Genomic DNA, 25,344 nt, shown 5'->3' with positions numbered 1-25,344 from the left:
ACTTTGACGAAGTTACATATGAACCTAAAAGTAATATTTTTTAAGACATAGACAATATCTAACAGAAACATGGGCAAACAGTCTTTTCAAAATGTACAGCAAAGTCGAAAATATCGAAATATAGTTGTCCCTTACAGATGTAGAGCCAACACTTGGGGTTCAATTGACTGTTCAGGATGTATACAAACGCAGTCACGTACAGCAGATACACCTGTGTTTGGATATGGTGACATTTTCTTTGCTTCAAGAAGGCACCTAAGCAGGACCAATTAAAAGGGTGAATTGAGGGACACACACATAATGCTAACTCCGCTTTATATAAATATGCATTTGTTTCAAGTCAGGAACTTTGTCGTTTTATTTGTTTATTATAACAAAGTGCAATCGCAAAAAAAGTTTGTATCTGAAAACCCTAGAGAAGATCATTTAATTAATAGTTTTTGTTTACCTTTTGTAATTTTAATGAATTAATACACTATTTTTGTTTATGTTCTTTATAGATCCGAATTTTAAATATTTCTTTTCAATAGAATGAAATAATCTGTTTTACGATGCACAATACAAAAGTATACGACATATGAAATGAATATGCAATTTTGACGTAAGCCTTTACGAGTAGTCATGGCAATGGTATAAAAACAAAACGATGACAAGAAACAACCGGAGCTAAAAACATATACAGTAACTACAACTCAGAAGGTTACAAAAACTGCTGTCTGAGTCTTTACATGGATAACTATTGTAAGTAGTTCTTTAGTTATAATATGTAAATAAACTGCCGCTACATACAACATAGCTGCGTTTTAGAAAAGTCAATATTTTAACTGATAAAATTACATGCTGATTTTGTAAAAAAAATTAGTCAAAATGTAAATAAAACTATTTGAAAGAAGTCGCCGGATTCAAATGAAAAAACACCTTTGATATCCAGTTTTAAATTTAAAACGAATGCATGAGAAATGTTATGTGTAGAGATCAAGTAATTTTCAGACCATCTAAAGAGATAGAGTAATATAATTAAATGTTAGAACTACTGTGCTTTCTAATTGCATTTATTAATTCCGAAAAAAATATTGCTGAAATTTAATGAAATATAATATCCAAGTAAAGTTTATGATTAGGAAACAAAAAAACAAAAACACACTTGGGAGCATGTGACGAATAATGCGGTTGATGACAAAATGTCATAAAATAGTCTTGCAAGAGCTACAAACGATTTTTGAACGAAGAAATAAGTTCTTGGCTTTATTTTGATATTCTGACAGTCTTTCTTTGGATCTTAAACTATAATTTGATTGTTTTTTGTCGTCAAAGGTGAGAGGCAAACTGGGTCATTTAGGAAAGCATTGTTTCAGAAAAGTATTGATCCCAAATGTATCCACAGGACTACAACTGAAAACACGGAATGATTTGAATCAAGCTTGAGTGAAACCCTATCGTTTTTATTATCATAAGGTCTTGATAAATTCTGTTCAACTGACTTTTGGACTATCTTTTTAAGTTTTTATAGCCTTGATTAAAATTCTCCGAAGCTGTAAACAAACTTATATATATATCCGTTTCTATGTATGTTGGCGTTTGTTTTTGTTGCACTTCAGTGTTTCTGTTGTTCCGTTGTTTTCCTCTTATATTTGATGTGTTTCCCTCGGTTTAAGTATGTAAATCAGATTTGTTTTCTCTCAATCGATTTATGACTTTTGAACAGCGGTATACTACTGTTGCCTTTATATATATGGAGGAGAGGGAAATGCATGCAATGAAAGGGTGGAACGCAAGTTTTGAAAATACAAAATTAAGCCTATAGACATACCATGTTCGTTTTCTGCATAAAATTTTCAAACTTCTGAATAAGCGTGACCGGAATAAATTAAAGACATACATAGTGTTCTATATGAAAATCATTGTTTAACGAATACAATGCAAATAGAAAATTTAATTAATTAAAAAGATGATCATTTACTAGTATAAATACATTTAAAAAAACCGTTTTAATAGACATTTACAAATACGGACATATGGTATGATTGGACAAACATGTGAACAATAACAGGTTTTCGTACATTTTTGTACGACCTTCAACAATGAACAAACACGATACCGTATTGTAAGCATGTTATAATTGTAAATGGCGCCAGGATGAAAAAATGTGTAACGATTCGAAAAAGAAAAAAAAAAACGGCATGATTTCTACCACAACAAAGAATCCATTGACAACCACTGCATTACAGGTTTCCGGTTTGTGACAGACACATACGTAATGAAGCGGGATTTAACATATGTGTGGGCGCTGGGTCCTGTCCTTAAACGGGACAGTGATGTGACAACATAAGATAAGAACAAACTGTAAAAGTTGTTGGAGAGGGCGTGATCGATACAAACATAATTTACAAAAAGGTAAAAACACAAAGTAAAGATCTAAGAGTACTCGCAGTTACTGAAAGACTGTATTTCATTAATAAAAACATTGCAATAAACTGAGCGCCCCAATGTTCTTTTGGTAACGTGCTCGATCTATTAACGTACTATATGTCAGGTTGACGCTTAACAAAGTTTTCAAGGGCATCAAACAATAATTTTCATCTATTTTCAGGGTATGTTCAATGAAATCACGGGACCAACTCAAAATTATTTAATTATAAAGACAAATTCAGACTACGAGCTGGTATCCAGAGCTATATTTGGCCAAAGTGTTGGATATTTTATTGGGGCATTCATTGGTGGGCCTCTCATAGACAAATATGAAAAATGGTGTGATGTAACGATAGCTATTTGCCATGAATGGAGATCAGGAATAAAACACAACTGTACTAAAATTATAAATCAAATCGTTCCTTTAATGACTAATGTATTATATGTTGTATTACAAATAAAACAAAAACAAATACTAAGACTGTTATCAAAGGAAATTCTTGTTATAAGAAATGTGTCTATCTATTTATGATATTCCGCTACATCAGCGGAACACATATCTTATGTTTGTCATATTGTTGCAGTCGGACAGTGAGTTCTCATTCAGCTATGGGACAAAAAATCATCAGGACCTTTACACCTTCTACACTTCGGTTTTGGAATGGGATCAGTCTTCGATCCGCAAATAGCAAATCCGTTCTTGGCATTGTTGGCGCCGTCACTTGAAAATGTCACTTCAACTATAATGCCAAATGTATAGCTCGTACAAAGTGAGTTAGATACATCGATACAAAACACATCGCCCTTTCTGCGTACAAATAGTACTAATTAAAATACAACAGTGGAATATCTAAAAGAATCCAAGATAGCTTCTCTATCGATTGTGTACTATTTGTATCAGTTCTGTTCTCGGCATATAATGTTAACTCCAGAAAAACAAGTTGACGCCAAGGAGAGTAATTTTCGCAAAGTTGTGAGACTAGTCGATCCCGCAACATGTACAGATGGTGATAGATGGTTTGGTATTCCAATTTTCATCGTGTTATTTTTTGTGTTTCTTTAATATAGGCGGTGGCGACGCATCCCTTATAAATACCGTATACTGGATAAGTTTTGCGGTCGGACGATTTGTTGGTATATTTACCGGATGGTTCATGCCAATTCGTATCTTAATTCCGGTTGAAGTGTCTGGAACTTTAGTTACAGGAATTATGTTAGAAATTTTTGCGCATGAAAACGATTTAGCGTTATGGATTTTAACTATAATGATAGGATCATGTGTTGGGCCAATATTTCCTTCTGGCTTAGGTTGGGCTAATGCATATTTTGAGGTCACTGGAGTAGCAATAACGTTTATTGTTATGGGTATGGCTTTTGGTGCCATGTCATACCTTTCGGTTATTGGATATCTCTATCAGCATCATGGTTATGACATGTTTTTTTCATCAAATGACATTTTATGGGGCAATTGTTCTTTTCTTTACAATTTTAATGACAATTTTTGTGAAAATGCACAGCGGGAAATTTGAAAAGAAAGAAAAAGAAATACAAATCGAACATGAAAAGTCAGAAACGAAAGTATAAGTGACAACAATTGTTACAAATTTGATACCAGACTTCAAAGGTGATACATCTTATGAACTCAATTGATACTATAATACTATCAATTCTGATATAATAGAAGACACTAGACTGTAATACATTCATATCTTTTATCCAAAGAATAGAAGAATTATACAGATAAAGTTATGCAGTATGTTTATTAAAGCTTCAATGCATATATAAGCCAGATAATTAATTTCTTATTCATATGCATGCAATATACATGTACAGAAAAACTTGCTGTTTTCATGTACCCCCCCCCCCCCCCCTTCCCCCAAAAAAAGTAATATCCCAAAACTGGCCACAAAAACAAACAAACTGACCACATATGACAACCACTTATGGGGTTTATGGTCAAGCCAGGTCACACGATTATCTCGCGTTTTTACAATAAAACTGATTTTACTGTGTCTTTTACCCTCTCCTTTTAATTTCAATAAGTTGACTAACAAAGAGGCAGATAAGGAACATGCAATAAAAAACAGTGCAGGAAAACAATTACTCCTAACCGTTACATGGTGTACATTAACACAAGTACCCACACAACAATTATAAAGATAGTTCCCATCTACTGAAAGCAAGCTAAAAAATGTACCTGCTGACATAAAACATGTGCCTACGATTGTAGAGTAAAGACCCTGCATACTAATAAATATCCGTGAAAAAAAATCTTGTGTGATATATATATTCCAAATGTATAGGGGGAAAATTTTTTCCCCTGCTTCACAGATCCGCGGCCGCCTAAAATTAATGACTAGCAGAAAGACACCATAAATACACAATGTTTAGATCTGGAACCGTTATAAAGTATCGCTATTTCGTGTGTATTCCTGACGTGTCTGAGTCCTGCTGCTGCCTGCCCTTGTTTCTCTTTTCAGCTGACACTCGTTATATTAACTGAGCACATATGCAACACATATCAATCAAAGGTTGAATAATGAGGCTGCGTTATTGACTTGCAAGCAAATGATACATCAGCAATGTTTTTGAGCCCATTTTGACTAAATTGAACAAAACTTAATGAAAAATTATATATTCTGCTTTTATAAAGGTTAGAAACAAAAATCATATGGTTTTGTTGTTGTCTAAAGCATAATTTTCGCAAGATTGAATTTGTGAGCATTTTTAAAGCCGTACTTTTTTTTCAAATCATTGCCAATTATGATTATGTGCTGCTTGATATACTCATTTGGCTTTATGAAAAAGGTATAATTAAAATAATACAAAAAATATTAATTATTTATCAATCAATTTACAATTGGTCGAACAATGAAAAACAGATATACTGGGCATATATATAAGTAAGAAGCTAATATAATTCTATTAAAGCCTACAATCATAATTCACAATCAATTATAAGTTTAAGCTTGGATGATGTTTTGGCCCTCAGAAATGACGACTTTAGTATGCGCACTAGATGTATCCTGTTGAAGTTATTAAATAAAGCTAATACTAACAATGAACACTGTCATTTTCTTGATCTTGATATCTATATCTCTAAGGGAAGATGCATACTGTCAGTTACGATAAAAGAGGTGATTTTACCTTTCCTATTGTTAGTTATACATTTTTAGATGGCGACGTTCCCTTGGCACCATCATATGGTGTTTATATATCTCAACATGTTCGATTCGCTCGTGTATGTAACAACGTATTGATTTTAACGAAAGAGATCTCTCTATTACTGAAAATTACAACATGGGTTTTCGATATCACAAACTTGTCAAAACTTTTACTTAATTTTATCATCGATACAAGGACATCATTCGTAAACTAAATCTTCATGATGGCATTTTACTAAACCCCTAACGGGAGGGACTGTGTTTGATTTTCATATGGCGAAGATATAACCTTTCAATCAATTTAATTCAAGTATGTAGCTGGCATGTCAGTAACTGCTAGTAGTCCTTTGTTAATTTGTGTTTATCATTGTCATTTTGCTTAGTTTCTTCTGTTACCTATTATAACCTCGTGCTTGTTTTTTCCATATTGACTAGAGGTATAGGGGTGTGCGTAGATCTCAAAAACATATCTAACCCCGTCGTCTTTTACGCTTGTCCCAAGTTAGGAGCCTCTAGCCTTTGCTAGTCTTGTAAACATTGTATGTTTTTGACACATACCCCGTTTCCATTCTCTATTCTATTATTTTATCAAGAACATCGCTTATTATAAAATATTTTAAACAATTGAATATCCTTTAAGCATCATATTAAACGTAAGTAATATGATTAATACTCATTTTAAGTTCTTTTAAAGCGTTATGTGTTCATACCAGCCAACAAAGCAGCCAACAAAGGGGTAGTGGTAAGACATATACACTACATGCTTTTTTTTTTAGAATAAATTGTTATCTCGTCTACATTTAAGGCCGTGTGCTTCACAGAGTCTCAAATAGTTAACAATAATTTCACTCGCATCTTAGCTACTAGTAACGTTTTTCGGTGCTTTAATTAGTTCCTTACAACAATTCAAAAACTTTTTATTGACTTTTGTATTAAAGTGTATACAATAATAGAATAAATTATGTTTGGATTGTCAAACACTCTTTGGATGTTTTGAATAAACTACGTGTTATTGGTTGTCTGTTCTATTTGATTGGCAGTTATTAATTTTGGGCTCTGTACACTACACTTCAACACAATCTAATCATACATGTGTTCTTAAATTAAATGGTCCTTTTAAATTTTGTTCTATTGCAAATTTTTTTTCTACCACTCGTTCACAACTAATATAAACGATAAACATGCTAGATATACTTACTGGACGACGAGTAAGATAATAAAGTTGTAAATTTGTCTTTGACAACATCTATGTACGGTTCGGCAATAAAGTTTTCTGACATGTTTAATGTATTCATAAGTGCACAAGTTACTACCCATTTAATAGCAGAGACGTGTTACTGTAATCCAACGAATCTCTGTTTATAGCCAAATTCGATAAAGATTTGTCTAAATTCCATTAAATTGACCCTGACTTTTATGTTGGCTTTGTATTATGTCATTCTTTTCTCAGACTCTTTTCTTTACGCTAAATCCGTCTGATGTTTTTACTGATTGATAATTTTGGAGAACATTTGTTATTTGTAATTGGCTCTGTTCATGTACCAAGCCACTGTTTTTCTAGTTAGATTTATATCACCTTTTTTTTGACGGATCCTTTTAAAGCTGACTATACACTATAAGTTTTGCTCATTGTTGAAGGTCGTATGGTGCTTTCGTGCGATTTGGATTCTGTTGAAAAGTTGTGTCATTAAAAAAAGATTTACTTTTACATATGATAATTATAAAAAAAGGAGATGTGGTATGATTGCCAATGAAACAATTATCCACCAGTGTTTAATTGACAATGTAAAACAATAAAAGGTTAACATACAGCTTTTAACAATGAAAAACAATACCTTATTGTCAGCTTCAAAGGGCTCCAACATAAAAAAAAATGTGACTAAATTCAAACGAGAAAACTATAGGCCTAATTTATAACAAAAAATAGCGTTTTCAGTTTTCATAAAAATACAAAAAAATGAATTTTGTCAATTATCAGATATATTTTGGATCCGCAAAGATAAATCACATGCAAGTATACCAACTAAAAAAAAAATACGCTAATGTTTGCCTATATGAACATCTCTTATGGAAATAATCATGTGTGTGATAACTGTATGTGCTCAGTATTTCCTAACCAATGTGTATATGGTATATATGTTAGCTGTCAGCTGTTACATATGGAAACATATTTTACGATTGACTACTTGTCAAATATTTAGCTGCTCTAAAAAGTCTAACGAGGTGTCAAATATTTAAAGTGTATACTAAAAGTACCGAATACAAGGCAGATTTAGTTGGCACTATTAAATCAGTTAAAGAATATATATTTTTCATTTAAAATTGAAAACAAATACATATTATGTTCAATGCCATAGGTACATTTTTAAAGATATTGACGTCAGAAAAATGCCATCGTTCATCATTCTAGTTATGAAATGATTTTGTATCCGATTTACTAAAATCTACTACAGTGGAATAGTAATTACATACCATTGTAAAATCAAAACTGCTAACATAAGCGAAATTGATCTGTATCACATTACTCTTTTAACGTCATTGTAACCGAAAACTTGTTTATGTATACCTAATTTATTACTGAGGTATGTTATTTCTTATACCCACTTCCTTGTATATTGTGTAGATGAGTAATAAAAGTTGTGTAAAAGACTGCTGCGCCATCTTTAAAAGTTGCTGTCATTTTACAGTATTCGTAACTTACTGTTACACAACAGTTAAGATGGACAAAGACGAAATATACTAACAGAATTTAAGAAGAAAGTAGCTGCATATTGACGACATTCTATTGTTCAAAATTTTTTTAATATTGATAAAAGAAGAAGTGTAAGTGTATTGATTTGTTTAAATTTAATTTGAACATTTTATTTTCACAGAGTATCTGGCAGGTCAATATTACGCGTTTTTAAGGGACTTTTGCTAATGTAAAAAATATGATTTAATGAAATAAAGGGATTTTTCTATTTGATATATATATATATATCTTTTATTTACAGACACAGACCACTTATGGGATATCTTGGCAATGCAGTTGCTATCTTGCTTTACATTGGGCTTGTAGCTGGCAGAAAATGCGAGTTTGAAAACAGATGTCAGTGTTTCTTCAATACTGGGAAACAAGATTATAAAGCAGATTGTTCAAATGCACATCTAACACACATTCCAGATTTTCCCAAAAGTATCAAAGTGATTATATTGGATAACAATTTGATATCAACTATACCAGACAATCATTTTAGAAACAATAGTAAACTGTGTAAGATTAGTTTATTGAATAATAAACTGACAGTTTTGAGGAAAGACACATTTTATGGAGCCTTTAACCTCATAAATTTGACACTTTACAACAACGAAATAAAAGATGTAGATAAGAATGTTTTTATGTCCATACCTGCTCTGAAATATTTAAACATTAAGAGGAATCACATTGATTGGATGAAACTTAATATAACTTTTCCATATTCCTTGCAAACATTGCGAATGGACTTTAAGATACTAGAACAAAACCATATTTTTGACAGTTTTAAAGGACTCATTAATCTGGAAAACTTGGACATTTCTGGATTGTCTGGTGAATGCGAATGTAAAACAATGACTCCGGAAACCTTTCGAACTATTCCAAATTTAATATATCTTGATATGTCCGCTTGTAAAATATCTTATGTTTATAGAGGAACATTAAAATTTATGTCAAACCTGACATTTTTAGACGCCTCTTTCAACTTTTGTCTTAAATTTGCAGGGGCAGAGAATATTACCTATGATCTTCAAACAACTTCTATTAAGATTCTGAAATTAAACAAAATTCATAAAATTTTTGAGCCCGATACAATTGTTTTGAAATCACATATACGTAATTTAAGACATACAAATCTGACTGAGTTGCACGCTGATAGCAACAGAATTCAGCTTTTCGAGAAGGGTGCCTTACGATCTCTTCCACCTACGTTAAGAAATATATATGTTTCGGACAACATGTTCGGTATTGGGAGTTATTTTTATGATTTTGTCGCAGTAAACATAACTTTCATAAATATCTCACTCCAGTTCAGCAGTCATAATTTTCAGGATTTACATGATGAAATATGTGTAAAAAAGGACCAAACAGATCCTTTACCAGTAATATATCAGACATCAAATCAACATGAAGTACAACGTCAAGGACAATGGAAATCCAATACAATTCCGTTTAGAATTCCTTTCACATTACAAAATCTTATTTTCAGAAACAATTTATTTCGATTTAAAATAGAGGCGAATAAAGTGTACGAGAATTCATTAGCATATCTTGATTGTGGATTTAATATCATGTATTCCTGGATTGGACCTCTGCTTACTTACAAGAAACTAGTTCACCTTGATCTTTCGAACAATTTTTGTTCCAACGTGTCAAAGGATTTTTTTAGGAGTTCCCCGAGTTTAAAATCGTTACTTATACAGAACAATTTACTGGGATTTGTTCTCATCGAAGACATGCATGGTGAAATTCTGCAGCATATTCCTAAGCTGGAAGTATTGAATTTAGCAGACAATCGAATACCGTATTTACCATACAACTTTTTCAAATTTCAATCAATGCTCAAAGAAATCAACATTGGTGGTAATTTACTGGAGGATTTGAGTTTTCAAATAAGTCATATGCAAAATCTTTCGCATTTAGATCTCTCAAAGAATAGATTTTCAAGTCTAAATTCTACGGCACGTGGTCAACTTGAAACGATTATAAAGTCAAATCCAAACTTGACATTGAATTTGATTGATAATCCTTTGATATGTTCGTGTGACACCATACAATTTATCAAATGGATGTTACAAACAAAAATAAAATTTACAAAGTTACAAAGTTACAAATGCAAATTGTACAACGGCAATACGGAATTATTGAAAGAACCAAAAAGAGTATATGAAATTCTAGAAAAGAAGTGTTCCTCTTACACAGCCTTACTTGTTGTATTGTCAATCTTCGTTATATTTTTCGTGTTGATCTTGCTATGCGGTTTAGTCTATAGACACAGGTGGAAATTACGATTAATGTATTATATGACAAAGAATAAATATCAGAATTCGTCAAGAAAAAAGTTCGAAGACAAGGAGTACGAATTCGATGCTTTTATCTCATATGAAGAGGAAGATGCAGCTTTTGTACATGATCATCTTCTTTCAAATTTAGAAGAAGATGCAAAACTGAAATTGTGTATCCACAAGAGAGACTTTCAACCAGGTAAGGATATTGCCGCAAACATTACTTATGGAATTCAAAATAGTCGATATGTGGTTGCAGTGATATCGAAGACCTATCTTGAATCATACTGGTGTCTGTTCGAATATAATATGGCACGTATGGAGAGCATATATTCAAGAGATTGTGAAAATATGTTTATCTTAGTTTCTCTTGTGGACTTGTCAGCACTAAATTTGCCTTTATGTGTTATTGAAAAAGTACATAATCAGTCGTACATTGAGTATCCTAATGATCCATTAGGTAACACTCTGTTCTGGGATAAATTAAAGGAAGTGCTGAAATGACAACATAAGTCAATGTTTGTTTTTGCTTTTACCAAAACCAATTTAGTTATAGTCCGTTTTTGTTATATAACTATCCATCCTAATACTATTATAATATATAATACTATATATTATACTATTACATGAGAAAAGATGAAAGTATCTAAAAAATGTGCGTCACTGTCACAGTTGTACTATAAATATATGTCAATCACTCAATTGTCGAGTGTTTGAGCTTTTGATTTTGCCATTTGACAAAGAACTTTCCGTTTTCAATTTTCCTTGGAGTTCGGTATTTTTGCATTTTTACTTTGTATGCCATTGTGGCTACAAATGAATTTATTACACAATGGTGGCTTGTGGAAGTGTTTGTTCCAAATCATTAACAACTTTAAGTAAGTTATTATATGTGACAGTATCTTAAATATGTACTGTCAAAAAATATAATATTCTATACAGTTTTGCAGGATTGTATCCTATTTTATCGATCACATTACAGTGGGATAGTCTTATGTGTTAAAGTTACAAAGGTTTGTCTGTACTAGGAGTACTTTTTTATATTCGTTATTCTTTCTTTTCATAACCACAAGATTACATTGGGCATTACAAATTTAAGCACGATTCTTCACACTTTCATAGAACTCTTTTTCATTCCTCCCACATCTGATAAATGTTAATTACGTTCAACACCATTACACACGCATAACATTGGTTGTGGAAGATTGGTTTAACAAGATGGGTAAATAGAGATAACTCTGTATTTTTTAATTGACACTTTTATCAAGTAATGGATAATTATGAATCGGTAATCAAATTTAATAAAAATTACACTTGATCCTGCAACATTGTGATGAAGTAAACTCTAAATTAATAATAAAGGACAACAATTCTAAAACAGAACATTGAAAAAAAAGTTTAAATGCTATTCTATTTTGTGATTTATAAGATAACTTTTATATACAAATATGAATCATACAATATACAATACCAAGCTTTAACAAAACATAAACAATTTTAGTTTAATTTAATTCAAATGAAATTTAAAATAACTATCAAATAAAATTATTACTTATTATTTAAAGTTTAATAACTGATATGATATCATCTCATTGATACAGCTTGGACTACTTACCCTTAGTGATTTTAAATTAATTGACCAAATTGGTACAATAATTAAGTTTAATTAAAGTGATATTTGTTCACTTATGACATATTGCTGAGTTCTAAGCTAAGAAGTGTATAAAATCAAATGTTTTCTGGAAACCAATCATTCACAAGTCAGTATGGAAAATGCACAGTCAGATATTCAGTTTGTTACCAATAGATAAGGCAACCAGAGTATAATCAACAATGAGTTCCAGTTCAGAGTCAAAACCAGACGAGATGATAGTGTATACTGGATATGTTATACACGTAATTGCCCAGCTACATTAAATACTCGCTACAACATACCTACCAAATTACCAAATAGACACAATCAGGACAACCACAAAGTTAAACTCAAAGTAGATGAGATACTTCAGACAATAATGAAACGGTGCCGAGAGGACACTGCACCAGTTCCAACTATATATGAACAAGAGGTCATTGAATTACGCAACCCAGAATGGAATGACGAAACACAAGAAGTAGTAAAAAATCTGCCAACTTTTGAATCCTGCAGACGTAGCTTTTACAACGAGAGATCAAAACTCATACCAGGACTACCAAAAACACGCAATGAGATCAACCTAGCAGAACCCTGGACAGTCACTACAGTTGGAGAACAGTTCCTAATTGCAGATGATGGTGAACAAGATAGAATTAAGATGTTTACTATACGTCAGAACCTAACCAACCTTACAGCAGCTGACATCATATATGGTGATGGAACATTTTATACATGTCCAGATGTATTTTTTCAAGTCTATACATTGCATGCTTTCGTCGACGGAGCCATCTACCTACTGGTTTATGCATTACTACCCGGTAGAAGTTAAGTCATCTACACACGGTTCTTGACACTACTTAAACAAGCATGCCAACGCTTTGATCTACAACTACAACCAATTACTATATTCTTGGATTATGAAGTTGCAGTACGTAACACAGCTTATCAAGTATTTCCTGGTATTACTGTTAAAGGTTGATTCTTTCACTATACCCAATGTATATGGCGACAGGTACAAGATACTGGTCTTCAGACCCCTTACAAGAACAACAATTACATCACCAGATTGGTTCGACGTGCAGCAGTTCTTCCACTTGTACCAATGCAGCATGTAGAAGATATTTGGTTGAATGCATTAGAAGAAATCGAAAAAGCCAACACAAACATCAAAACTTTAGAATTTACAGACTATGTTACCGAATACTAGGTTAAGACTAACCGCCACATTTGGAACCATTACGAAACAGTAGAACCAAGAACTAACAACCACTTAGAAGGATGGCATCATAAATTAAAGAATCATGTAGAGCACCCACACCCAAACATCTTCAACTTGGTAAAACTACTGAAGAAACAGGGAGCAGCTATTGTGGTTAGAATCATTCAATACTCAGCAGGTGGTAAACGTCGTCAACGTAAAAGAAAATACATCGACATTGACAACAGGCTAGCTGACATAAGACAGAGACTGCAAGATAACAACATGACACCAGTGGATACGCAGATGCAGCATCATATCTTCTACATATTAATTAGTGGGTCATTTGAGAAATCTTAGTGAACTTTATCGAATTCTGTATCTGTGTTAATATTGTTATATGTATTAGTGAACATTCAATAATGATATTTTACTTATGTAAGTATTTATGAAATATGTGTTTCAATAGTGCTACTGTCAATATGTCAATGTATTTGAAGGAATTTATTTAAATTATCATTAAATGTTTTGATCATTGTTGTATTGTATTCATGAGCTTGCCACTGGTGGATATTTGATATGAATAGATGGAAATCCCTTTAATAAAATTATAGAAATCCTTATATAATTATTTGCCATTGTTTTATTATATTTATTCCTAATGAAAAAGAGATCATCAACACATGCAATTACCTACAATTTCACTATCAAATGTAACGAAAATGGTTTTGAGTACACTTAAACGCTAAGTTTAAACTGGTTGTAAATTGATTAGACCCTTATCAATTTACGTTATGATAACACTGAATCTGTTAAAAATTATTCAACCTATGCCAACATTTATTCATACAATTTTATACCAATACAACCAACTTGTTCCTATTGGTGGTTCATTCAACCTATGACAACATTTTGAAATTTAGGTATAAAATTGTATGGAAAAATGTTGGCATAGGTTGAATAATATTTAACAGATTAAGTGTAATAAAACATATATTGATTAGGGTCTAATCAATTTACAACCAGTTTAAACCTAGCGTTTAAGTGTACTCAAAACCATTTTCGTTACATTTAATAGTGAAAATGAAGGGAATTGCATGTGTTGATGATCTCTTTTTCATCAGGAATAAATATAATAAAACAATGACAAATAAGGATTGGTCATTAGTCTGTGATGATAAATTGATTAAAGTTTTCACCATTGGCTATATTGAGGGCACTGCAGAAAAAAAATGCACCTAGTCCTCTAAGCTGACAAAGTCGTTCACATCTGGGTAATAGTTTTATTTTTCCTAAAGAATTATATTTCCTTTAACGTCTTCAAGTTTCTACCCTAAGGCCACACCAATTAGATTTTTAGTTCTTCGGACAAAAGCTCCAAAAAATATGGGGCGAGCGAGCGAAATTTTTTTGATTGTATTTATTTCTTGAAAATGAGTTTTGTTGAGGCGGGTGCTCTACAAGTGGAGCGAGCGGTATAATTTTTTTTTAAATTGTGCGATTTGTACATGTTAAAACTGGGTTACTTCAAAAAAAAAGGAGGATAAACATGCTCTTATGCATATAAGTTGATGTATTTGTGCCTGTAGTACAGTCTGTACCATACCCAACTTTTTGGTTCGCTTTGGTTTAGTATAATTTTGATTATTTTCGTCAAATAAGCTTTGACTGCGTGTATTTTCATTCAAATTCATACCTGTGTATATATTAAGGTAGCATATCAGATGCAGTTTAGCAAGAGGAATTATGTTAGTTAGGTAAATGAAATGTGTTGAATACAATTAAAATATGTGTATATATTCCAAAAAAATGCCCATGAAAAATATTAAATATCTTTTGATATAGTTGTTTTCATTATATGGTAATGATTGTTTATTGGCTGCTTGACATCCAGTTGGAACTACTTATCCATAATAGGATCAACATAATGAGTGAGGTGAATATTTCAACAGCATCCTGAGTAAGATAATTATATTGGTATGCATGCAGATCTCAATGTATTAAAACATTTAATCCCGCTGCAAATGTTTTCACCTGTCATAATTCAGGAATCTGATGTACAGTAGTTGTCGTCTGTTTATGTAGTTCATACGTGTTTCTCGTTTCTCGTTTTTATATAGATTAGACCGCTGGTTTTCCCGTTTGAATGGTTTTACACTAGTAATTTTTGGGGCCCTTTATAGCTTGCTGTTCTGTGTGAGCAAAGGCTCATTGTTGAAGGCCGTACCTTGACCTATATTGGTTTACTTTTATAAATTGTTACTTAGGTAGAGAGTTGTCTCATTGGCACTCATACCACATCTTCCTATATCTATTCCCTTAAAATACATTTAACCACATTCACATGCATTATTCTGACTTAGCAAAATACTTTTTCCTTTTGCCCCTGAAACCTGCAATGTATTTCAAACTGGAAGTGGTTGCACCAATAACACATCCCTTATTATTATTAGCATGCCAATCCCAATACCACCACTTTGGTCCCGAATGTTGGAACTCTTAAATTTTCCCTTACAAAAGAGTTCTGATTACATGTCAATAGACTAACAAGGGGATATGAAGTTTTCATTAAAATAAGATAAATCTGTTATTTTTCAAAAATTCATGTTAATTTAATATTAATTTCATCCAAGACAGATAGCTCTAGATATCTATGTCTGTTGTAGTCCAAGATTACTCTGACGTCCAACGGCTGTTTTGACAGACAAGCTGGGGCCGTGGGACAACAGCCCCCCATCTTGTCTGGCAAACAGCTGTTGGACGTCGGAGTAATCTCGGACTATGTCTGTTGAAACAATGATCGGGGATGACAATGATTCTAACAAGTACTGATGTGATCGTGGTCATCTAACGAAGATTTTTTATTTTTGTCTCCTAGAACAGGTAAAACGAAATGCATTTCAAATAACTGTGTGTTCCTCGGTAATGATCTGACACAACTTCATGTTGGCATCCCGATTTTTGACCTTTTATTTACAAATCGATTTATCACGCGTGCGTTTGAATCGCTCGGAGCAATATATGCACGAGAAAAACGTCTAAGAGAAAAAAAAAATGTCAAGGATTAACTAATTTTGGAGCGGCATGCGGCCCAAAAATTGGCGGAAGCGGTAATTTTTTTTTCATTGAAAAGTCAATTTCTCCAAAACAGGAGCGGGAAAATCCAAAGAACTATTAATCAAATTGGTGTGGCCTAAGGCAATGATTACTAATCTTAAATTTTGATAGCATTGCTAGACTATGTTTGTTTTTTTATATTTAGGAACTGTTTGTACTGAAAAGATGATGATGGTGATGGATGGCTGCTTAACCGCCAGCGTCAAATTGAAATGCATATTCATGCCGAGAACATGTTTATGTAATATGGATACTAACCCTGCTTTGTACTAGACCGACACGCTGAGGCGTATTTTTAACGTGCTAGTTCACAAGGTAACAGCCAATGCACATGAAGACATGTCACCTTACCCGGACACATTATTCTGATTCCGAGCCGACTAGTCTTTGCTCTTACTCCTTAATGCCGCGTGCTTAGCGGAGAAGCAGCAAATACCAATTTTAAAGTCTTTGGTTTGACCCGGCAGTGGTTTGAACCCAGGACCTCCCGCACTCGAGGCGAACACGCTACCACAAGACCATCGAGGTTGTCGAACTTTAAGAAGATTGAAATCTAAAGTTAGACTAAGCGGCTAGTGCGACATGATCATCAGGGGGCGAGTCTCTTTTTTTCCCCAGAATGCAAAAAATTATCTCTGAATTTTTTTTATAGACCACTATATCATGTATATGATGCATGTATGAATAATTGCCCAATGTTAAGGGATGCATACGATATAGTTTCGATCCCACGGTGAATTTTTGACGAAAATTTGCATACAAGCTATTTTTCACCTAAGCAATTCAAATATGTAATAAAAAAATATACCTTCATGTGCTACTTTAAGAGATAAATGGGGTCGAAATTTTATATAGATATTTACTCAAAATTTCGGTTTTTTTTACATTTCTATCCTTTGGATAGACATACCTAACTTTTTTGTTGCAAATGATAAACACAAACGGATTTTTGTAAAAACATTTGGAAAATCTGTTTAACATAAGTAGGCTCTAAATTTATATAACAATTCTTTGTAAATAATTAATTTTTAACAAAGTTTCAGGACTTTAGAACAAAAAAACGGCATTGGTGACTTTTTTAAAAAAAATTGGTACAAATAATCTTCATACGTAATCAAATCTAATGTAATTTTAAAAAAGAGGGTTCCATGAACCAGTTTTCAAGTCAAATCAGTCTAAATGATAAAAATCCGTCAAAAATGCATGTTTTCCCGATATGTCACAGTTTGATGTCGCAAAAAATAACATTTTACGTTAGCAACGTCATTACCTCCCCTGTAACTGTATCGTATGCCCTTAAAGGCCATACAGTGACCTGTAGTTGCTTTCATCTTTGTACCTTGGTCTTTGGTGTGTACAGTAGATATCTTATTGTCAATCATACCACATCTCCTTATATTTATTAATATGTATTGAAATATTATACAATTACTGTCTTTTGATGAGGTAAATGTGTGGTTTTATTGACTTTGGAAAAACTGACATTCACTGAGGCCAGCGGCCGAAGTGAATGTCACTAGGTTTTTCAAAAGTCAATTAAACCACATATTTACCGAAACAAAAGACAGTAATTGTTTTATTCCATGTTCCGAGCGAGAAAAATATGTATAAAATAACAGTTATTTACCAAAACCAACTAAACGTCAAACACTGTATCGTTATTATACACGTAAAAGCACGCGACGTTTTGCGCGGTGAATATACCTTTTCCGCAGGTGAATGTGCTTATTTATTCAAAATCCCATTCATATAGAAAAACCTACTAAAGTTCTATCAATATGGAATAATCATATTTATTGTTTTTCGAATTGGCTCAAGCCAAAAAACAAGAATTTAATTCGTACCAAGTAAAGACCTGGAAAAGTATAATAGAAAATGTATGACCTCTATTAACGATGAATAGATCTACATCTTTCGAACAAGTACGTTTTGCATAAACAATATACAAATTAAATACAAAATACATTTTGCCGACTAGCCCGTCAAGTATGCTGGACGCCAGAATTCTTATACAATATTCAACATACTAGTACTAGTATATAAGAAATGCTCACAACAACAGACATAATCAGAACCATACGAAAAGAACATACATACAGGTTTTTATAATTGATCTTGCATATTAAAATCACATATAATGCAGAAATGCAGCTTATGTGTTCCTCTACTAATTTTGAGTGTTTGCTTTTATCCAAAAGCAAAGTTGTGGAACATACTCTAACAGAATCATTTGGTAATCCATATAACATGTACAACAAGTGTCTTCTCCATGATAATCTTGAACATAAAAACCAAATATTGAATAACCGGCACTACACCTTTTTTAGTATTTGGTACTGGTCTGATATTCAGGGTGGCTGTCACTGTAGAACACAGTTTAACATAGAACGCTATGGAAAAAAATTCCGTAGAAATTTTTTTGTCAGAAAATACTGTCAATCATTCAAACATACTATCCACACTGATATGTGTCCACATTTGTACTAGTATATAATAAATATTTCATACATTACATTTGTAGTAAAATTCCATACAATTCCTTCACTGACCATTTACAAACAACTTAAAAAGTTCCTTCCCGTACCATTAAGTATTCTATGGCCATAAAAGGTCTTGTAACTTGTGTTATCTAGCACCAACTACATTTTCGACTGACCGTCTCATGGGGACAACGCGAGATCTCGCGTTGATTTTGAATATGCTGAGTCCTAAGTAAAATGTGGAATACTAATCTTACACATAGTATTATTAATACTTATGTAAATTGAAATTCAGAAAGAAAAAATACCTACGCCTATATAATAGCTTTGTTAAATTAAATCTGTTATCAAAAATATAATTTGGATGTCTACTATCTATGCTTCAACAGCATAATTTAGCATACTAATGTTGCCGTCGATATATATGTTTGTTTAAGAGCATATGATACAGTTTTGATTCCACTGTGATCTTTTTTAAGAAAATGTTCATAAAATTAAGCTGTTTTTTACCTAGTCAATTCAAATATGTAATGAAAAATATACCTTCATGTGCTACTTTTAGAGATAAATTGGGTCGAAATTTTGACATTTACTTAAAATTTCGGTTTCTTGAACATTTGTATCCTTTGAACAGACATACATTTTGTACCTAACTTTTTTGTTTCAAAAGACAATCACAAGCGGGTTTCTGTAAAAACATTTGAAATATCGTCTTTTCACAAGTGTACTCTAAGTTTGTGTAACAATTCAGTTTATATTTTTTAATGATTTCAGAAAACACTTGTTTTTACTGACATGCAACGCATTTTTTTCAGATTTACACACTATTATATATAGTATTGTTAGTTCTATACCCAGATTAACGAATTGATGTTTCTGTCCTAAGAAAATAGTGTTTGAAATACTCGAACAATACCCATTAATAGTATAAATCGATAAACAAAGATTTTAGACATTCGTTCACGGGACAGCAACCAAACGACACAAAAACTTTGTTGAAAGATATTTTTGTTGTTGTACAGATTTCGTAAACGGGTGGCTCCTGAACTTTTCAGATATCTCATTAAATTGGAGAAGAGAGAGTCAAATATCAGTGTGACGCATTGACAAATATTTCTTTTCTACACAGTATTTATATACATATAGGTTTAATGATATTTAACCTACATTTTGTCATTCTGCTGTCATCGCAAAGTTCAATAATTGGAACGTTGTCCAAAAACGAATGCTGCAAGCTCTTTTACATGATCGAAATATGTGTTCTAGTGTTACCACATGCACTGAATATTGTATCATCGAATATTGTTTTATTGTAAATACATATTGTCTGTGTTACTATGCGTGTAATTAGTTCATGGGATGATATTTGTAAGACTTTGAGATAAAAAAAAACAAAAAAAAAACAAAAAGGCGGCGGAGTTCCATTTATTCTATGTTTTTCTTTTGCACGTAGTGATTTTGTGACATTAAATGATAAACCACTCCCTTTATTTTCCTTTACTTTTGCTTTTACGAGTATACGATGTTATTTAACAGGTTTTAAACTACGACTAGGAATTAAATGAAGTGTGGCGTGAATGTCAACCAAACGACAAAAATAACCAAAAGACAACTATTAAGGTTCAACGTAACGACTTCAACAAAAGACAAGTGTCCCGCCCTATTCTCTGATCTTTATGAAATAACATTGTTTATGGAAAGAATTAAGAATATGTGATACGAATATATTCCAAGAGCATACAGTATCATGTAACCCATTCTTTTAAAATGTTTTAATTAGTTTTAAAGAGCTAAATAAGAGCAGTTTTACTGGCCTGGACAAAAGAGATTTCGATGTTAATTTCACGTGAAATTAATGCACATGTACAGTGCATAACAATAGACGAAACCGGTTTTTTACTACTTTGACAAGACGAAAATAAAACTGGAATGCTGGAACAATATTTTTGAAGTCGGAGCATGCAAATTGAAGATTATGTTATATATACAGTACATTTGATTAGCAAAAATAATAAACAATTAAGAGATTCCGGGGTTCAATACTAGAAAATTATTTTCAACCAAGTTACACGTATTATTAGGTGATAGTAAACTCGCAGCAACCCACAATGCATTGTGTTTCATAGTGTCGATTGGTCAATTTACATTTCATATTTGGAAAATTACCATGCAAATGTATTCTGACGTCAGAATTCTAGTGGGCCCGACCTGTTCAAATGACGACCAGAAAGGAAAATACATGAACCCGTATAAGGGTCATTTTAAAAAAATGTCGAATTTTTAAATTGAAAAATTTATTAAAAGTTTCTTATTCAAACAACCCTCTACATAAGCAAATCAAAACAAACAGTACTTAAAGAACAACATGTTAAAAAATGCAACCTTAATAATGTCATACAAGAATATCTTGAAACATTTTTTGATAGGTGGTACAATATTTTGTCTCTCCTGTTACCATTTTCAAAATAAATTTTGGGTTATTAAGAAAAGGTTTAGATAAAATTTTAAGCTTGTTTTACGTAGCCAATTAGATGGTTTTCAAGAGAATAAACTTCTATATATATTCATTCTGTAAAATAATAGATTATTTGCCAATTTTCCAGGTTGTACTGAAAAATGCCTCTAAAAATTGGTTTTCAAAGGTTGTAAAAATTACCACCAGTAATGCAAGTCTAAGATAGCAATTCATATTGTTCGGCATTTTTTTCCCTCTTTCAAATATACCCAACATCAAGTAAATCCCTCATAAGTTAGTTTACTTTTCTCTTTATTTCATTGGTAACAGGAACGTACGTTTATGATATGTCACTATATAAAAGTCTATCCTGTTACCTTTTTGTCTATCCTGTTACCGATATCAGTATTGCACCTGCAAATGCTTAAATGGGAAGAATAAGACGTTATAACTTTAAGATGAGTTCAAACAACGAAATATTTCATTCGTTTAGCAACTATATGTTAAGATAATTTTTTTAACGACGTTTCTGTCTACAATTGTCTATCCTGTTACTGTAACCATAGCAACCATAGTAACAGGATAGACATAACAGGATAGACAAATTTCTTCATTTTTGAATGCTGTTGTGAAATGACTACTCCCTTTGGTGAAGTGATTATGGTTTTCTGTTGTGAATTTGATTTCCAACACGTTATTGCACTTTTTACAAGTATGCTTTTGGTGTAATTAATCAAAATTGTTGGTAACAGCATAGACATGAAAAAAGTACCCTCTATTTTTTTCACTAAATGTCTTAAAATTTCTTTTCTCTACACTGTCGTACAAGAAACATGGTGTTTTAAATGTAAAGGTAACTTTGAACTTTTGAAATCAACATTGACTGATTCGATATTCATAGGGAGAACAATATCACGGCTGATTTAAGTAGCGGTAACAGGATGGACATGAACCTCCCGTACGCTGATTGAATTTAGTTTGTAGATAATATGTTACATATAATGATTAAGAAGCTACGATTTTTCGTTAGAGTAATTATTAACGTTCTTAAAAAGTCCCTTTTGCATATCAAGGCGATCAGAAAATCGGGAAAAAATCATTTGCAATGTGTTTTTCTGACACTGTACGCACACAAATACCCCTAAAATCGGACTTAGATATATTTTAATCTTATCAAAATAGATGTAAATCATGTTTATTATCAATGTTCTGAATCATAAATCCGACAAGCTTTCATTTAAACCATTACAACTGAAATTTCCATTAGAAATACAAATTTTAGCATGGGTGTACTGAAAATTCGACATTTTTTGAAAATATACCGTTAAGGTTTAATCAATTGATAAAAAAACAGTTTCGATCGGACAATACCTGCTTTACACATCGTTAATACAGACATGTTCGATCCTGATATTACATTTAATAGCCGAAACGCGGGAAAACTAATGTACATATATGTTCATATTTAATAGTGGTTGTGAATATGTGTAGTTGTTAACAGTACATGGGATTTATTGTCCAATAATCTATTAGCGACATCTCCCGCATCAAAATCACAGCTATTGATTCATTCATTAGAAATATTTTCACCGGTTATTGTATCCCATCGGCGATAGACAGGTCTAGCTTGTTTATTGGCCGGACAGTTATTTTGACTTCCGGTTTATGACTGGTTCCCATTGAACCACATATTTGAAAATCGTAATCTTCTATCATTATTTCCTTATCACATTGTCATAAGTAAAACATTTATATTTGAGATTCGCATCTGTTTTCCGTTGTGTAACTTTATTGAACAATGAACTATCATGATCGTCTATTCCTACTGTATATGTAGTCAAACACACTCCCATAATATTGCTGGCTAAAAACGGCGATCTCCACACGACCACAACCCGTTTTTCTGTGTTTTTTATTAACCACGAAACAATTCCGCTTGGTCCTGTTATTTCGTAGCCGTGTTGTGTGCTATCTAAAGAAATGTCATTAAATTAATACAAACCAGGTGAAACGACATTTCGAAAAATATCGAAATACCTGTAAATTCAAAATTTTCTTCTTGATATTTGAATTTAGTGTTGAAAAAATCTAAAGACTTGCATTTTATATGGACATTTGTAAAGTTGAATAAGAAAACGTCGATGGTAAAGACACAGTAAGTCCACATCAGAGTGCCAATCTTTTGATGGTAAACTTCACTTCCAAAACAGGACATGATCTTTTTTTTCAAATAACAACTTAATGGATAAAATCTATTATCATTTCTTTGCATGCAAAATTTCTGTATTCTAATCAATCAGTTTTAAATTATTAAAATAGAAAGAAATTCAACGATTACAAAAAAACATAGTAACACTTAGATTTTTAAAACGATTATTGTGTACAATACGAAATGTTCATTGAATTATATTTTTGTTACTTAACTAGTCAATTGTTCGTTTCTTTCAGCACGTAATTCCACAGGAAGAAGAAAATACATTACCATGTTCGTCGGACTCTTCCAATTTTCCATGCCATAGACCAATAGAAACCAAAATACTTTTCTCAAGTTCAACTCAAAGGTTGACCGGGGTATATATATAATGTCAACGGGACTTCTCCCCGTACGGCACTATAGCCCATGCTAAAGAATGGGAGTGGGTTTTGCGGGATGTATAAATACGCAGTCGTCTCCAGTCAGAATGGAGACGTTTAATACGAAGCCTCATGTGGGAAGAGTGCCACGCTCTATGCATTGCAAGGAGCCATTGATACAACTGTTTAAGGGGTCTGTGAAAGACCTGTTGCAAGGCAAAATTTCTGTCATATTAAGTATACAATATACCCTTATTTTCCAATGACAGTCTAAGTTTGTCGTTCTGTGTCCCGGTCGACCCAGTTTACAGAACCTACCTATCAGACTTATTGCTAAATTCTTCTCGACCTGAACATGCATGGACTATTTGTTATTTGACGTTAAGCAAACAACAATCAATTATTATTATTATTGCGTAAACAAGAACGTGTAACGTGCAGACAGACAGAGTCTATTGTTATATTCACTAACTACAGTGCAAAAATGAAAGGGGTAAGAGGGAAGAATGAATCAAGGGAAATATCAGTCAAGAGGGGAGGGGGCAACAAGAAAAGTTTCATATGAATTTTGTCTGTTCTGCTGCGGTCAGCGTAAATATGATAGTAATTTATTTTGGCTTCTCAAAATCTCATACGTACCATATAAAAGAAGTTTATTCTAGAAACACGCGAAATGCGTACTGAAATATATCTATATAAAACTACTACTTCATCGGTAAAGGAATTTTTTTATTTTTCTTAAAATTAACTGTCTTTCTGTGTTTTGGGGTCATTGGGCTGCTGTCTTATTGGCTTATACCTCACATCTCGTTTTGTACGTAAGGTTTGAATTGTTCAGTGAGCTGTTCTAGTGTAATTCTCTTTGGTTTTGATGCTCGATAATAAACAAATTTAAAACTTGTTAAAGACCATACAGACTCGGGCTGACTTAGGAGTTGATTTTTGCTTCTGATTCTTGTTTTGCTCAAGACGTAATGTAGTTTTTGATTATATTGTTGTGATAGGACTAAGGTTCTTGACTAATTGTCGTATTCCAAACATCTCTTCTTCATATCTAGAGGTTCTTGTAACTGTTTAAATTTTCAAGAAGCTGTCCACACTATAATTACATTTTAAACAGTGGTGATTCGTTTTTAAGTTTAGCTCCAATTCCTCATTAGTATATATACAATTCAAAATTAAGTCTAGGTAAAGTTGTGATCAAGGTATGTATATGCAAATACGTTAACAAGGCTATTGGCGTTTTAAACTTTTAATTTAGACCGTATCTACAAGTAAACGTTAGTTTAAATAAC

The 25,344-nt window shown here is 32.5% G+C and overlaps 2 protein-coding genes across 2 annotated transcripts in view; both read left to right on the top strand.

Moving 5' to 3' along the window:
• Positions 1-25,344, top strand: part of LOC127714274 (tereporin-Ca1-like) — a 470,404-nt gene that overhangs the window by 87,520 nt on the left and 357,540 nt on the right. The window lies entirely within an intron of this gene.
• Positions 8,198-13,959, top strand: LOC127714267 (toll-like receptor 4). The gene is made up of 2 exons (XM_052220327.1): positions 8,198-8,396; positions 8,567-13,959. Exon 2 carries the CDS (start codon positions 8,580-8,582, stop codon positions 11,094-11,096), a length of 2,517 nt encoding a protein of 838 aa, XP_052076287.1. The 5' UTR covers positions 8,198-8,396; positions 8,567-8,579; the 3' UTR covers positions 11,097-13,959.

Source organism: Mytilus californianus, unplaced genomic scaffold, assembly GCF_021869535.1.
Source record: "Mytilus californianus isolate M0D057914Y unplaced genomic scaffold, xbMytCali1.0.p SCAF_9, whole genome shotgun sequence".
Lineage (NCBI taxonomy): Eukaryota > Metazoa > Mollusca > Bivalvia > Mytilida > Mytilidae > Mytilus > Mytilus californianus.
This window is presented reverse-complemented; position numbering and strand designations above follow the sequence as displayed.